The following is a 15,258-nucleotide window of genomic DNA, read 5'->3' on the forward strand; positions in this document are numbered from 1 at the left end:
CCATCATTTTGCAACTTGGCAATGCATTAATTCATGTATCATGATAAAGACATTATCAAATCACCATTACATTTCTTTCTAAGTGTATTTTGTAAATTTGAAGCATATACATGTAATTTCTAGGAGACATGCACAGGATACTCTGAGGTCAGTGTGCAAATTGTATCAGTAAAGAAAAGATGAGCAAATTGTGTAATAACAAGTTACTAATGCTATTGCTACAAGTTGCACATTGCTATTAATTCAGTTCCTGCTGCACTGGTGCACAGTTATAAATGCACTGTAAAACAGGTTGAAACATCAGGTTGATATTAAGCTGTTCAATAGACTTTCCAGTGTGTAGATGTTTAAAGTTTGGTTTCAAGTATAAATTTCTGTCTCTTATGGAGGTCTAGAACAACAACAGCCAAGGATCACCTCAGATTTCTCCTAAGTGATTTTCTAAAGGACATTTATTGAACAAAAGAGTGTCCAATACTGCACACCTGCCCAGCACTTAAAAAAAACAACCTTTTATATCCAGAGAAACCTGAGGGCCTCATTTGTATGTTTTGTTGGCCCTCCTGAACACAATGGGAAATGGAAGCAAAGGTCAGTGTTAAGTCTCCCCTGGCTTTTGTTCTTTAAAACAACAATATTGTATTGATCTGTGCTGAATCATAAACACAAATGTGTTGGTAAAACACAGTCTCTTTTGACCTTTAGCAATTACTTCTACATGGCTTTAGCAGTACTGTAGATGAAGAAACAATGTCCAACTCATTTCTTTCGTTTTTTCAACCTTTTTGTGTGTAACTATACCTTCATCTTACTCAAGTTCAGCTGGCTTACATAACCATAGATGTTAGTTAAATTTCACAGGTGCTGCTCTTCACAATGTAATCACAGTAAACACATTACGACTACAAGATACTGTGGCATAGCAGACATACATCCGTTCCACAAGTACCTCTTAGGGCAACAAGATTTACTCAGCATTACTGCTTCAACCATATGCAAACACCTTATCGCCAAAGACATTTGAATATGTTTTGACCTTTCATTATCTGTTGGTGGGTGTTTGGTCATCAAATCTCCAAACAAAGCATCTTAAACTAGGGAATATTTGGTCTTTGTTTCCTCCATTAAATTGCATCAAAGCTGCCTGAATATCCTCAGTTTTAGGAATGAGTGTGCTACTGCTCTAATGTTGGATATCTCATAAACTTGGGAGATACTGGGATTATACCATAAACATTCACAATCTAGCCTCATAATGATCACAGAGCGAACAACTCAGACACCTTGCTTATTGAATCGTGGTTATCTGGTGGTGAGCTTAACTGAGTCGAAGTTGTCCGACAGAGTTGAAGTGTGTTGTGATGACCCATAATTAGACCCTCTTGACCTTTCCTCTGACCTTAAGAGGGTGTGAGATTACAATCCTGAACTTTTTTTTCGGGGGGGGGGGGACTACAACCACTGGTAAGCATAGTAAGGGAAGCAAGTAAACCAAACCAAACTAATTTTGGAAATTTCTCAATGTGAGTATTTTGAGAAGAGATGGAACCCTTTAAACAAAGGAACATTTCACAATAAAATAACATTTTATTGTGTTTTTATCCATGGAAGTCTAATATGAAAAATAGTACTTGATATGGGTAGCATTTTTCTATCTATAACATACACCCTCAAAGTTCAGTGCGTCAGACTGAGACGACTGAGATGGTGAAAAGCGATGCCCCTCAGACTAAAACCTCTTGACCTGTGGAACCACTCCAGGGAGGCGATGATAGAGGCCTGATAGAGGCCAGTCACTGGGGCCTAAAGTCACATCCTAGACATGTCCTTTTGGCAGCAGGGCTCTGAACACAGCCACAAATACTCACACATGATCTCACACACACACACACACAAACACCATGGCCATATCTCCAAACAGCGGAGGAAGAATAAGAGGAGGCACTTCAGATTTTAAAGTAGAGGGTTAAATATTCTACACCTCATGCTGACAGCTGTGGAGGGACGACCTGGTGGCTGGTGAATGATGCAACTCTCACGCATCAAAAACATGGAACTTACTGCAGCCACAAAATCCCAAAATTTTATTTTAAAGTGTGTAAAGTGCTCTACTTTGGTCGTCTCTTCTCTATTTGACTCTATGAACCACTGATCTACTTGGTCTATTATTCTGTGTTATATCAATATTATTCATTTGCTAAGATCAGCCATGCCAAGCATTCACATCAACTGACATTTAGATGTAATTTAATGTTTTGAAATGATATGCTTACACACCTACAGGCTGTTTTGTTTATTGTAGCTGTGGATTTATATTTTCTAATAATAATGCGCTTCATTTTAATTGGAATAAAAGGCCATTGCATTGATTCTTGAAAGGGGCATTCAGGCCATAACAGCATTGCGCCTTTTGTGTGTGTGTGTGTGTGTGTGTGTGTGAGTGTGGTCTCTCCACACTGCTCTTTGTGTGAGGTCATGCTTCATATTTTCATTTAAGCTTTGATCACATTACCGCTATTCTCACCATATTAATGTTAGTCAATGAATAGATTAAATATTCAATTAAGACTGATGCATGTGTGTGTGTCCTGCAAGCATTTGAACGTGATTCTGTGTGTGTGTACGTTGATGTGTAATGATGTGTAAATATATTTATGGCTCAGGGTCACAGTGGTATTAACCTGACCCAGACTCTCTCTCTCTCTCTGGGGAAGCTGCTGATTGTTCTGTGTTTCAGTCGGCTTCTGTGTGCCTTCCACCACTATAAACAGAGCATGTGTGTTTGACAGGATGCTTGTTTAATGGAAAGGTAAGGAAGGAAGAAGTACCAATTGGTTCAATAACTTTTAGGATACCATTTGAAAAAGTGTATCATGAGACAATCATGTTGCACATGACTGGTGGATGTTTTTCTTTCCAGACAGTGAGATAAAGCTGTGTTTGAATCCCTTTGACTCAGCTACCACACCGGCAGGACTACATACTGCGCTCACTGATGTGCTGCTTTTACCAAGTGGGGAAGGTATTCAGTTAAATGTCCCATCAGTCAGGCATATGCCAAAGGCCTACATCTTATTCAAGTTTTAAACCTCTAATTGGTAACGTTTAAAAGGCGTTTAAGAGTGCCCTTTCTTCTCCCTTTTCTCATTTCCCATTTAATGTGTTGTGTCAAAGTCTATTACCTCAGTTGGACGTTTCTGTCCCTTAAGTTGAAAAAAAGGAGGGGGGGACAGGGAGAGAGTGAGAAAGAGAGGGGTGGTGGGGGGGTTGAAAAAAAAAAAAGAAGCCATCAGCTGAGGTTTGCCAGGTCGATAAAGCTTTTAGATTTGGAGATGTTTTCAGGGGGAGCCCATTTCCTGCGGCTAAGAGTTGTTAATGGAGCTTAAGGAATTATCTTATGACTCTCGGGTTGAGAGCAGTTTATTTCTGCCCGGACCCCTGCTCCTGTGTCGGAGTGGCTGAATATGCTGCTGTCAGACCCGCTTAATGAAAAGTAACGCGTCGCTGATTACAGTTTTATTTGGTCTCTATGTAAAAAGCTCCTGTTAATTTACCATCCCGCTCCCTCTGTGTGTTCGTATTTGCCACGGCTGAATGATTTAGTTATAGCTGGCTCTCTCTCTCTCTCTCTCTCTCTCTCTCTCTCTCTCTCTCTCTCTCCTCTCTGTCTTACTTCATGTCTCTTTCCCTCAGATAAAAAAGCCACTTGGTTCGGAGGTCTAATAAAATCTGTCTTCATGCTAAATTAATTAAACGCCGGAGCTATATTGTTTTATCTGTGGGGACTTAAACCCTGGCCTATTTTTTCTATCAGTGGCTATGAAAAATTAAATACACACTTTCGCATGTAGGCTAATAAACATGCCTGCGTGAAGGAAAATGTGAATAAAAATACCCCCTATAAAGAATAAGTAGCTATTACCCCTGACTGCACCTGTCAGACATCTATTCCTTGACCGTATTTATGTCTTTCCTCCTATTTATTTTGCGGTCATGTCAACTTTGCTTTAGAAATGCTGCAGGCAAGGTTTTTCCGAGCTAAGAAAGCAAATACAAACATACATCCTGACTCCGATTTATAGAAAATCCCTTTTGTCCACCATAGCACTTTCTTCCAAGGGGCGGGGGGTGCTTTTTCCCCCCATTAAAATTCATCACTGAAGCCGCCCCCCCCCCTCCCTCCCTCTCTCACAGGACAGACAGAGTCCCCCGAGAGCTCCACTTTCGCCATTACTGTCAAGTACCCTTGACTCCTTTCTTTTTGCCCTTTTATCTACAACAACTAATTCGAGTTCCTTTGCCCTTTTCACTTTTAGACGACGTGAGTGCCTCTCTCGTAAAGCCCCTTTCGCTTCTCAGAAGAGGCATCAGCATCCAGACTGTTTTCTGTATAGGCCCCGTCTCTGGGAAATTGAGGGGTTAGTGTCAAAACGAAAACTCACTCACTTCAAAATGATTTCGCAGGGCCTCCGTTTTGAACCCATTAATGGACGCACGGCGAATAACTTACCCTTTTGACAGCTGCATCATGGGCGATGTTGAGATGTTTCGATAATATTATCAGAGAGCAGAGAGGGGAAATCAATAGCCTGACATGAAATATGACTGCGAACATCCCAATTACAGCCTGTTTAGAAGGAATTAATGAGGCAGATCTTAGATACTGATATTGCTCTGTCTTGAGGGTTGAGCTGCCTCATTTTCTCGCTGTCACTAAATGAGAGCGGATGTTTTCTGAAAAAAATAACACATGGTGGGAGATGTTAGATTGTGCCTGTTTTAATGGGTTAAGAATGAATTGAAAAAACCGGCTTTATTTAGCAGAAGATTGCGTTTAAAAAGGTCCTCTCTGCTCAGCCGTGTAGTAGGCCCCACGTGTCCTAGTTGTAAAGGATCGGACGTAGTTTTACATTAAAAAAACATGCAAAAACAGATCAGGGAAGAACAGCAAGGCCCAGGACAAATCCACAGTCCCCCGTATTTCAGAACCATGGACAGCAACTCTCACTATGAACCCAACATCACAAGCGCTCCTTCAGAAACCGACTGCTTTTATTTTCAGTGAACAAAGTTGAGACGCTCTCATCCACTTCCGAAGAGAGCTGTGCATTTGTGAGACTTTTTCTTTTCTTTTTAATCGTGATACTCAACTGCTGAGACCTAAATAATATTCAATTACATTTGCATGCGCATAGTAAAGAAAAATTTAAAAAGAAAAAAATCATGTAAACCTTAGGCCTATTCTTTTTTTTTCCCAAGATGTAAACTTTTAGTTATACATTTCGATACGTTTTGCACGTGCGTTAAAGCAAATAAGCCAAACCGAGTCGGATATGTCACTTGTGTAACGCCAATGTAACAGTATATAGCTACCATTGCTTTTTAAAAAGGAATAAAACAGAATCATGGAGGCGAAGTAGGCTTTTCCATCCGACTTTCAATCAGTCACAAAAAGTCTCTCTCTTCTCGCAATAAAAGGGTCGTTTGGTTTTGTTAGGAGCAAAAAAGTTTGTTGATAGTTTTTGGGAAACTCATGTCACTGTCTTTGGGGGAGTCTTGGTGCTGCTGCAAGGCCGCCGTGCTCCTCTCAGCCTCCAGATGGGCGCCTTTGGTGTTCGTGGTCCAAGAGACGGTGGTGTTGGTCAGAGCCTGGCTCAAAGTGCTGTGCCTGAACAAGGGGTCGTGGAAAACCCCGTCCACCCAGTTTCTCAGGGTCGTGACCGGCGAGTCCTGCCTGTTGTCTAGGCCGGTCACGGGTGAGGTAGCGGCGGGGGATGGGGTGAGGGAGGACGGCGGCGGCTGGCACCTCAGCATGCAGGACGGGTACTCAGTCTGGTTCAGGGACGTCGCAGTTTGGGCCAAAGACCAGATCCGAGGTTTGCCGTCTAATATCTGGTGCCCTTGCTGCTGCTGCTGCTGCTGCTGGCTGTAGCATGCCTTTACCTGCTGTCTGCTGTCCGGCTGGAAATCCTCCGGGTTTGTTTTGAGGCAACTTTTGCTCAAGTCCTGCTCCCCTCCCAGAGAAACGGGGATGGAGATCTTCAGAGACGCGTCCTTGATGAGGTGCTCGGCGGGGCAGTCGCCCGTCGTTGTCATATGTGTGTTCATGTGGTATCGGTGCTTCAGCTCACACTCCGAGCTCTCAGACTCCAGCGTGTCGAAATCGTCCAAGTCGCTCAGCTGGAGGTCCTTATCAGCCCGACTCCTGGTCTCTGGGAGAAAGAGAGCGGGAGAGGAGACAGCAGACATGTCAGTGACAGACATGGCATCAGATCTGATAGTGGCACCCTCAACAGGCATTTAACTTGCAATCACACTTGTAAAATTATAGTTGTTCACCTCTGATTTAGGAATGAATGTGGTAAATACATATCCAGCCAGTGACCATCATTTTCACCATAAGTCAAATTTTCACCATAAATCAATTTTCATCCAACATATTGTAAATCGTTTAGGTACATCAGTTTGATGTACTTTCATTTATTAACTACTTTGATTCTTAATGATGAATGAATTTAGGCCGATCAGAAATATTAAATCATGAGCAGCTCAAAAGGTTGGGGGAAAAAAACAACCTCTACATTACTGTGTCCCTGTGTGAAACTGACTGAGGCCTGTCTGATGGTATTCCACAGCTTTTGTGATGATGACCAAAGTCATATGACAACTGCTGATGCTGTTGACAAGTTAGATTTTTTAAAATACAACTAAATAAATTGGTTTTAGCACAGTGCATATTATAAGAATGAAATGCTAAACTGAACAAATTGTAATTTGTATTCATTTTGTTTCTTATTATCAGTATGATAAAGGTTTTAACAATAATAACAGCATCACTATTATACTATAATACTAATATTCTTGTTAGAATGTACGTTAAAAAATCAAATCAAATGAGATGTGAGACTGTTAGGGTTTTAGCGAATCAAATGCCTGATGCTGATTAGTAGATTTCATTAAATCTTATTCTATTTGACATCATCCCAGTTCACAGTGAGTTTAAGAGAAGAAGTCATGAATACACAGTTTTTTAAAACACCTGTAATATAATGCCAAACAATTCAGCATAACGCTTTGTACTTTCTCTTTATTTCTGCAGAGCGACAAGGCACTTTGACACTAACCATCCTCATTGCTTTCGCTTTTTATCTGCTCCTCCTGAGAACCATCCTCGTCCTCATCATATCTCTTCTCCTCTGAGCCCTTGTTCCTGGGCGGCCAGGTCATCTTGTTCTCCTTCTTGAGCCTCCTCCTGGCATTGGCAAACCATGTGGAGACCTGCGTCAGGGTCATCTTGGTGATGATGGCCAGCATGATCTTCTCTCCTTTAGTTGGATATGGGTTCTTCCTGTGCTCCTGCAGCCAGGCCTTCAGCGTGCTGGTTGTCTCACGCGTGGCGTTCTTCCGCCTCGTTCCCCCATCCATGGAACCATATCTGTTAATGAGAGGAAACACAACCACAGTGGTAATGAGAGGGTAAATATAATACAGGATGCCTGTTGCATGACAAATTTGAATCTGTTGCCCTGGCAGTTTCCATGACAGAGCCATCTGCTTCTTGGAATCTTCTTGAAATTATGCTTCATAAGCCCGCTCAAAAACACATGTGCTGCTATAATTATGAAGAGATTTGAAAATTTGAAAAAAGGTGGACATCACAAACGCATAAGAGACATCATAGAAAGTACAGGGGAGGGGCAGGTAAGGAGTAAACCGCCACCCTTTAAACACACACCATATAGTATATTGTCTATCTATCTATATCTATTAATATAATATAGAGCATTGTTGTATATTATTGTATAAGTATTGGACCAGCTAGGACCACATGCAGCATACAGTACTGTACAAGATGGAAGGCAGGGATGACTTTGTATCCAATGTAAATCTGCTATTAGTATCTTTTGAAAATATGCAAATTATTCTACAATGAACAATGTTTCACCAGTAATAATGTAATATTTGGACGATATACATATATATTTTTATTGCCTATTAAAGCTATTCTTAGCACAGCGTAAGACTCCTTCCCTACCATCTCCTCTAACACAAACATCAACCATACACCTACATTTAAAATGCACAGTGTTGATTTTCAGTCAGCAGTCAGCTGTAAAAATCCTCTCCAGGGAGGCTTTTATGAGGCCTTTATGGCTCGGTATTGCTTAGTGCGGGTCAAGCACTGCAAAGGGAATCAAAAGGAGAGAGGAGTGCTGCACCTTTCCATGCCCCGCGTTGTTCCCTCACAGATAAAATAGACTGTAAAATTGCTTTATTGAGTGTAATGATGAGCCCTCAGGTAAAAGACGGGCGCAGACAGAGTGATGCTGCTATAGGCCTGCTTTTTCTTCTTTGAGTGCCACTAATTCTGTTTTGCCTTGGACTTGGGCCTTTTGCTGGAAGTGCATTTATTAGCATTCCTGCTGACACCTTTTGTACTTCACTCTGAATTTAGAGTGATTGGTAAAAGAAGCCAACTCTCTGGGTTTAGGTTATGTGAACTCTTCTTTCGCTATAAGGCTAATCAATATGACACTTTGCTGATCAATACAAATCAACACACACCACTATCAAAAGTGTGTTTTTGTTGCTATCCCATGCCGTTCTGTTAGTGCTGGCTTCTTTAAAAGTTGCTGGTTCCATTCAAAGAGCGTGATTGATCACAGTTAAGACAATCAGGAACAGTTCTCATTCCCGCCCTACATTTTCAACACATCACAGACTTCATTTGGATGTCATCTCATTATTGGGAAGACCTTTCAATATGGCAGGCATGCTCTTCACAACACTGTGAAGAGGCCTCATGTTTTTCTGAAAGGGGCATGAGTCTTCTGAAGCGCATCACCTCATCAGGAAAGAAATGTGTCATGAGACGAAGGTGATCACCCGGTGTTGCTAGACGTGATGAGAATGGCCTTGACCTCTCGGGAATAATTGATTTAATGCTGGGAAAACTCACCCTACACTCATGCACAGTACTCTGAGAGTTACTGTTTGCCTAAATCTTGATCACACCCTGTTTTAGCTGCTTAAAGAATCTGACATGAGCCTGCAAACCTGTGTGACAGTCGACTTAAACTAGATGAGGTCTGATGTAATTCTAACTGGACACATCACTTTTCCACCCTGTGCCACATTGTATTAAACTACACATGTCAAAGTGCTCTGGTGTTTGCAAGCTTCTTACATTAGAAAAATCAACAGGAGTCACATCTTCATAGAAACAACATACCTGTCATACTGATACTGTCCCAAGGTAGGATCATAGGGATAGTATGCTGTTGCCTGGGTTATTCCCGCATGCGCAGAAGCTGTGGCATCTTTAGTATCAAATGTGCCCTGCAATCAAACATAAAGACAAGAGTTTGAAAGAGCGGCGCAAAAAGCAAAGAAATTTTGGTACATTTAATGACTCACTTGACGCTGAGAAATTATATACATAAAACAGATTTGTATTGGCTGTATTTAAAAGGTGCTTGGTTATGCAATTCATTAGGGCTACTGAGGCGGGTAATGGCTGATTGTGCAGTAAATCACAATTTAAAACATCCTGCTGCAAAATTAAACAGAAAGACATACCATATTCTACAATGAGAAATTGTCCATGGGATGCGTTTACATTGAGACATCACAACAAACAACAAAACTTTTTTAAACTAACACTTTGAAAATGAGTTTTGACAAAATCAAACTTCTGAGAAACAATTGGAACTATAGTGCATTGATAAGCGTGTTCCTTGCAGGTATCTGGCCATTCAAGTAAATTCAAATCAATTAGAAAAACATACATATATCTATTCTAAATATTCTTCACTACAATTGTACCATAAATTCTAACACTAAACGTATTTCAACACTAAACCAACTGGACCTCACAGGCCCATGTGTTGCTGTTGGGATCTCTTATGAAAGAGATCATCTTTAATAAAATTTTTAATAATTGTATAAAATGTCTTCAAAGACGACATCCTTTCAAAAATCAACTCGTTTTCAGTGTTAACCAGCTTGTCTCAATACGAATTGAATGATTTAACTTGTTTGTTTCATACAAAAAAAAATATTTGTCTCCAGGAAAACTCTGACTCAAGAAAGTCAGCCTATCTCGTCTTGCTGAAAAGTATTTTTCAATTACTAAAGATTACTTTAGAAGGATGGTGTGATGAGAAATCACGCACAGTAAAAGGCAGGTATTTTGCGGTGCAGAGCATAAAGAAGAAGAGAGGTGCGCCTGGCTCAAGTCTCACCACCCTGCGGCTCCATTAATCAATGCCAACAGGGATCAGATGAAGGGCTTACCAGCGAGTAGAAAGCAGAGGCGTCCGTGCCGTATGTAACGTAATTCCCATAGCCTTGTCCGCCGGTGTAGGGGCTCCCATACACGCCCAGCGCGGCGGCTGAGCTGAGCTCATGCCTCGCCGTGGCCAGCAGCCGGCTCTCGTACACGGGGCAGTAGACTGGGGTCTGCCCGGACGCCGCTACTCCGGAGTCGGCTATGGATCTGCCGGTGGACTCGCAGCAAGTGGTCAGAGAGTTGGTTGTCATCAGGAACTGGGTGGAGACCGGGAGAGAATTTATCTTTTAAAAAGTTCTTGGTATGCTTCATTTGATTCTTCTTTGAAACAAAGTCTGATGTTAATCTTAAGCCCTTTGATCTCGGAGTTAGTTTCTAACTTTTATTTTTTAAAGGTGAAAACAAATCGTCTGAGTGAAACGAACAAGATTCTACCTGTTTCCAGTCCTGTTTCACTCAAATGAATTAGGGTTTAAGTAAGTTTTTGACAAAAAAAAAATGGAAATGACTTCTGTGAAGAAGAAACTCTATACGACATCAAGTGACTGGTAAAGACTGATATTAGATGATGAATGATGTGCCATATTCCTGTGGTAATGTGCGCGTGAAACGTGTCCGAAACGAGCCGTCTGTTAGCTGTGATCCAAATGAAACATACGTGTTACAAACAGATACAACATGTTTTCCCAACATCGCCCCGTAACAACCGAAGTAATGCCCAAATGATTTTTTTTATGGCTCAAAGCCAAAACAAAACAGCAGCTGGGTTACGGCGCAGAACACACTCAGCGTGTGCAGAACAAGTTGGCATGCGTGTTCCAGCGCAGATAAACATATGGCTGACATTACAGAGCGGCTAGTATCTTGCAGAAATCAGTGAACGGGAGGTCGGGGGTCTCGCTGGTTTTTGGTTACCCTCTTCTTACCTTTTTTTTTTTTCTAACGCTGCAGGAACACAGGTATCACTGGCTGTAACGCAAAACCTTTCCGATGCCTCGGAAGAAGTGTGACAGCTTCCCTGATTCTTGGCCAAAAATGCGTAAAAGGATCACGCTTAAATCGATGAGGCAATCAATCGCTGCAAAATCAAAAACCAAAACAACCCATTCAATGAACAAAGGCAGTTGTATGAACTTACTTGTGGAGCAGACGAATAGGGATATCCAAATTGTGGATATGACATGGTAGAGAGGTCCCCCAATATCCAGAAATAAAGCGAGACTGAAGGTCTCCACTCTAACGAGGGCTGCGGCTCTGTTTGACTGTACCAATTGATTGGTAAGCTCAGGCTCCTAGGATGCTTATAGGGCGAAGCAGAGTAGCATGTTTAATTTGTGTAAAATGCCCCCCACTCAAACGCCTTTCAACGGGGGAAAAAAAATAATAAAGGAAGAAAATCTTCTAGCTCCCTCCTTTCTTTCTTTAGTAATAAATAAATGGATTAAGGTGATACGGGCTTCCTTTGCCTGGAATAATCACTTTGTTGTCAGATACATATTTTTGCCTTATAAAAAAGTAGTATAAAAGACGTCAGCAGCAGAGGCAGGTTGTTTTAAACGGCTGTGACTCTGACGTCAGAAGTTTCCCACTCTAAAGATGACCAGACTGTAACTTTAATATGCATTTTTCTTTCTCAGGATGACGACAAAAAACAGAAAGAACAATCCAACAAAGACAATATTTGAGAGGGAACACGGGAGAGAGTACTGTTTTTTTTTTTTTTTTTTAAAGATGTCCTGGAGATTAATTGGCAGACCCAATCAATCAATTAGACCAATCAGTGTGTTGGATATGCAAACGTATGTATTAGTTTAAATGCATTAGGCCTAATTAAGCACATTCTTATCATTCCTCCGCACTGATGCTAATCACACGGGGAACTAATTGATTTTAAATCAATTAGTAAAGAATATTTTCATACTGAGCAGAGAAACACATTGCAGCCCGCCAGAAGATTGAACAAATGCACTGACAAAATAAATGCATTTAGAATATTAATAATTGTTTCTTTTTGTTATGTTTTTGATAATTACCTACTTAAAACAGATTCGCTTTTGGTTTCATATTATGCTCCAATTCCACTTGGAGCAACGAGTCCCTAGAGTGTTGTAATTTCCCCAAAAGTGCTTAATAGGATGTAGTTTGAATGAACTTTGCACATCTCCACGTGAACTTCACACACGTCTTGGTGCAAATCCTGAAATGTGATCAGAAATTAATTTAATTGTTAAGTTTGAAACCATCTTTCTTCTGCCTAAGATCTATCTATCTATCTATCTATATGTGTGTCTATCTATCTATCTATCTATCTATCTATCTATCTATCTATCTGTGTGTCTATCTATCTATCTATCTATCTATCTGTGTGTCTATCTATCTATCTATATGTGTGTCTATCTATCTATCTATCTATCTATATGTGTGTCTATCTATCTATCTATCTATCTATATGTGTGTCTATCTATCTATCTATCTATCTATCTATATGTGTGTCTATCTATCTATCTATCTATCTATCCATGTAAGCATGGACCTCTCCCTCCCTCTCTCTCCCCCTCACGTGTGTTTTGGTCAGGTGAAATCGTGAAACTGCAGTATAACGTATAACCAAACAGCCAAAAGCCCCAAAAAACTCGCTCGCCACAGCGCGCTGCCTTGCTTGGAGAATCCCGGGTTGAGACATGTGGATAGCCCCGGGGGTCACTCCTCAAATTAATGATGATGTACTCCTCCTCCCCCTTCCTCCTCCTCCTCCTCCTCCTCTTCTCTCCTCTCCAGCTGGATCTCTGCCTGCCGGTGACAGGTCGATTGAGAGTGATTGATGACTATCTAGGGGACCGGGGCCAACATAATAATATGATACCGGCACCTTTCAATAATTGCTCGCTTTCATTTACAGATGAAAGAAGTAATAAACAGCTGTAAAGACGAGAGAGAGGCTCGGCTTGTGCGTCGGTTAAGTTACTTTTGTCTTGCTTTTTCTACCGATTTATTTTGGGGAGGATTGCGCGGTGGTGTGTGTGTGTGTGTGTGTGTGTGTGTGTGTGTGTGTTCTCTCACTTATTTTGACAAATTGAATTATAGGGGGTTAGTACCTCCAAGCAAATGGCCGCATTAACGCTGTGAACAGGGGGGGTCAAAAGGGATCAGCCAGCGCTTTTTAATTTGCATTAACTCTAATGCCACCTTAACATTAACAACCGGTCTGAACCGCTCAACCATACACACACACACACACACACACACACACACGCAGACACACGCTTTGTCTTATTAATTTAGACTTTTTCTCTTTTAAATTCATTGGGGTTAATGTGACACGCAGTGCATTAAGGCAGGGCGGGACCCAATTTATCTTCAACATCACACCCAGTGGACGAAAGAGAAGAAAAAGTGTTGACACGTTGATTTTGGGGAAGGTAGGAGCGCACCTGACACACGCACGCGAGCTCTCACACACATAAGTGAGATATATTCTATAATCAGGGCCACTCAGCTACTTTTCTCCAGTGCCATTTGCGTGCACCTCTACCCCTGTGCATGTATAGAATTAGGCCGGAGACAGTGGGAAAATCTGATAGACACATTCACTAAACTACCCCCCCCCCACACACACACACACACACACTCCGCTGTATACCTTTTCATTATCCACTGCGTTACCCAGTGTTATCGGGCGCCTATAATAAAATATTTAGGTGCACCAGTATATGCTTTTAGACGGAAAATGAAGGCGACGGCAGGAGTTCATGCTTGTTTAGCGTTTAAAGATTAAAAGAGGAGCTTCTTTTTATTTTATTTATTTTTTCTTCTTGGACAGATGTGCAGGACGCAGGGATGCTCTGCGTTTAAAGTAGAGCAAGTGGGGGATGAGATGCTATTCCAGTTCAGGACAAAGGGACTGTGCTTGTGGCCTGATTGCATTTTCTTTCTTTCCTTTTTTTGGCATGAAATTAAACATGATAATCCAGTCAGATATTATCACTTATTATTGATCTAGATTAATGAGAGATTTTACTGTATTGATGAGGACAGATAGCAGTGTTCAGCAGTGATCTAGTCTAGGAGCATCCATCATGTTGATGAGCAGCATAAATCAACTGCTTCACACGAATTAGACTCACTAATGGGACAATTGTAACTGTTTCACCATTCAACTTTGCAGTCCTCTACACAACCAGAAAGATCTTCTTTTGTACCAGCAAGTCTGTAACATGCTCAAGGTTTTATGTTCACTCAGTTATGTGTTTTTAGTCATGTATTCAAGTTTGAGATTTTGCCACATCATCCTCAAGCGACTGTAATCTGAATAATAACTGTGTTGCACTTTGAAGTAAGCCCGTTAATTTGCATCTCTTTTCCAACTAAACTCATATTAAAAAGTTCCCCCAGAAACGTTGTAATCATGAAGGTGTCACTTCCCTGATAATCTGTCGTTGATTAATGAGCCACAAGGAGGGGAGTGTGTGAGTGCATCTATGTGTGTGTGTGTGTGTGTGTGTGTGAGAGAAACAGAGCGAGAGAGAGAGAGTGGTGAAGAGAGGAGGGTGAAACACCTCCTTTTCTCTAAATCTTAGTCAGCTGAGTTTAAAGTGAAACAGGCTACAAAATGAAGGTCATGTGTGTCGATGAAGCACCAAGCTCCATCTTTTGTGACAGTGATGGCTGATGTTAAATATTGAGGGATGTTTTTGTGTTTTATGTTGAAAAACATTGTTTATCAGGCTGCTTTGAGATCAGATTATTCATTGACAATGGCTGTATGTATTATGGAGTATTGTGCCCACTTCAGAACACAGCCCGGTTGCACTTAAGTTTAAATAAAGCACATGAACTGTGTGTGTAGATTGTAAAGACAGTTGACAATTTTGTGAAGCTTTTGATTGACATTTGCTTGATTTACAAGTAAGTAGTCTGCCTATCTCTTCAACAACTGAGTGACCACTGAAATCTACAGTTTGAATCTA

General features: G+C 41.2%; 1 protein-coding gene across 1 annotated transcript; it reads right to left on the reverse strand.

Moving 5' to 3' along the window:
* Positions 1 to 5,493: 5,493 nt before the first annotated feature.
* On the reverse strand, positions 5,494 to 11,474 carry irx4a (iroquois homeobox 4a). Its single transcript, XM_070912529.1, has 5 exons — positions 11,430 to 11,474; positions 10,297 to 10,548; positions 9,233 to 9,339; positions 7,125 to 7,435; positions 5,494 to 6,212 (listed from the first exon to the last, which is right to left on the reverse strand). Exons 1-5 carry the CDS (start codon positions 11,472 to 11,474, stop codon positions 5,494 to 5,496), a joined length of 1,434 nt encoding a protein of 477 aa, XP_070768630.1.
* Between the last annotated feature and the right edge of the window lie 3,784 nt (positions 11,475 to 15,258).

The sequence above is a fragment of the Enoplosus armatus genome, chromosome 9, assembly GCF_043641665.1.
Source record: "Enoplosus armatus isolate fEnoArm2 chromosome 9, fEnoArm2.hap1, whole genome shotgun sequence".
Lineage (NCBI taxonomy): Eukaryota > Metazoa > Chordata > Actinopteri > Centrarchiformes > Enoplosidae > Enoplosus > Enoplosus armatus.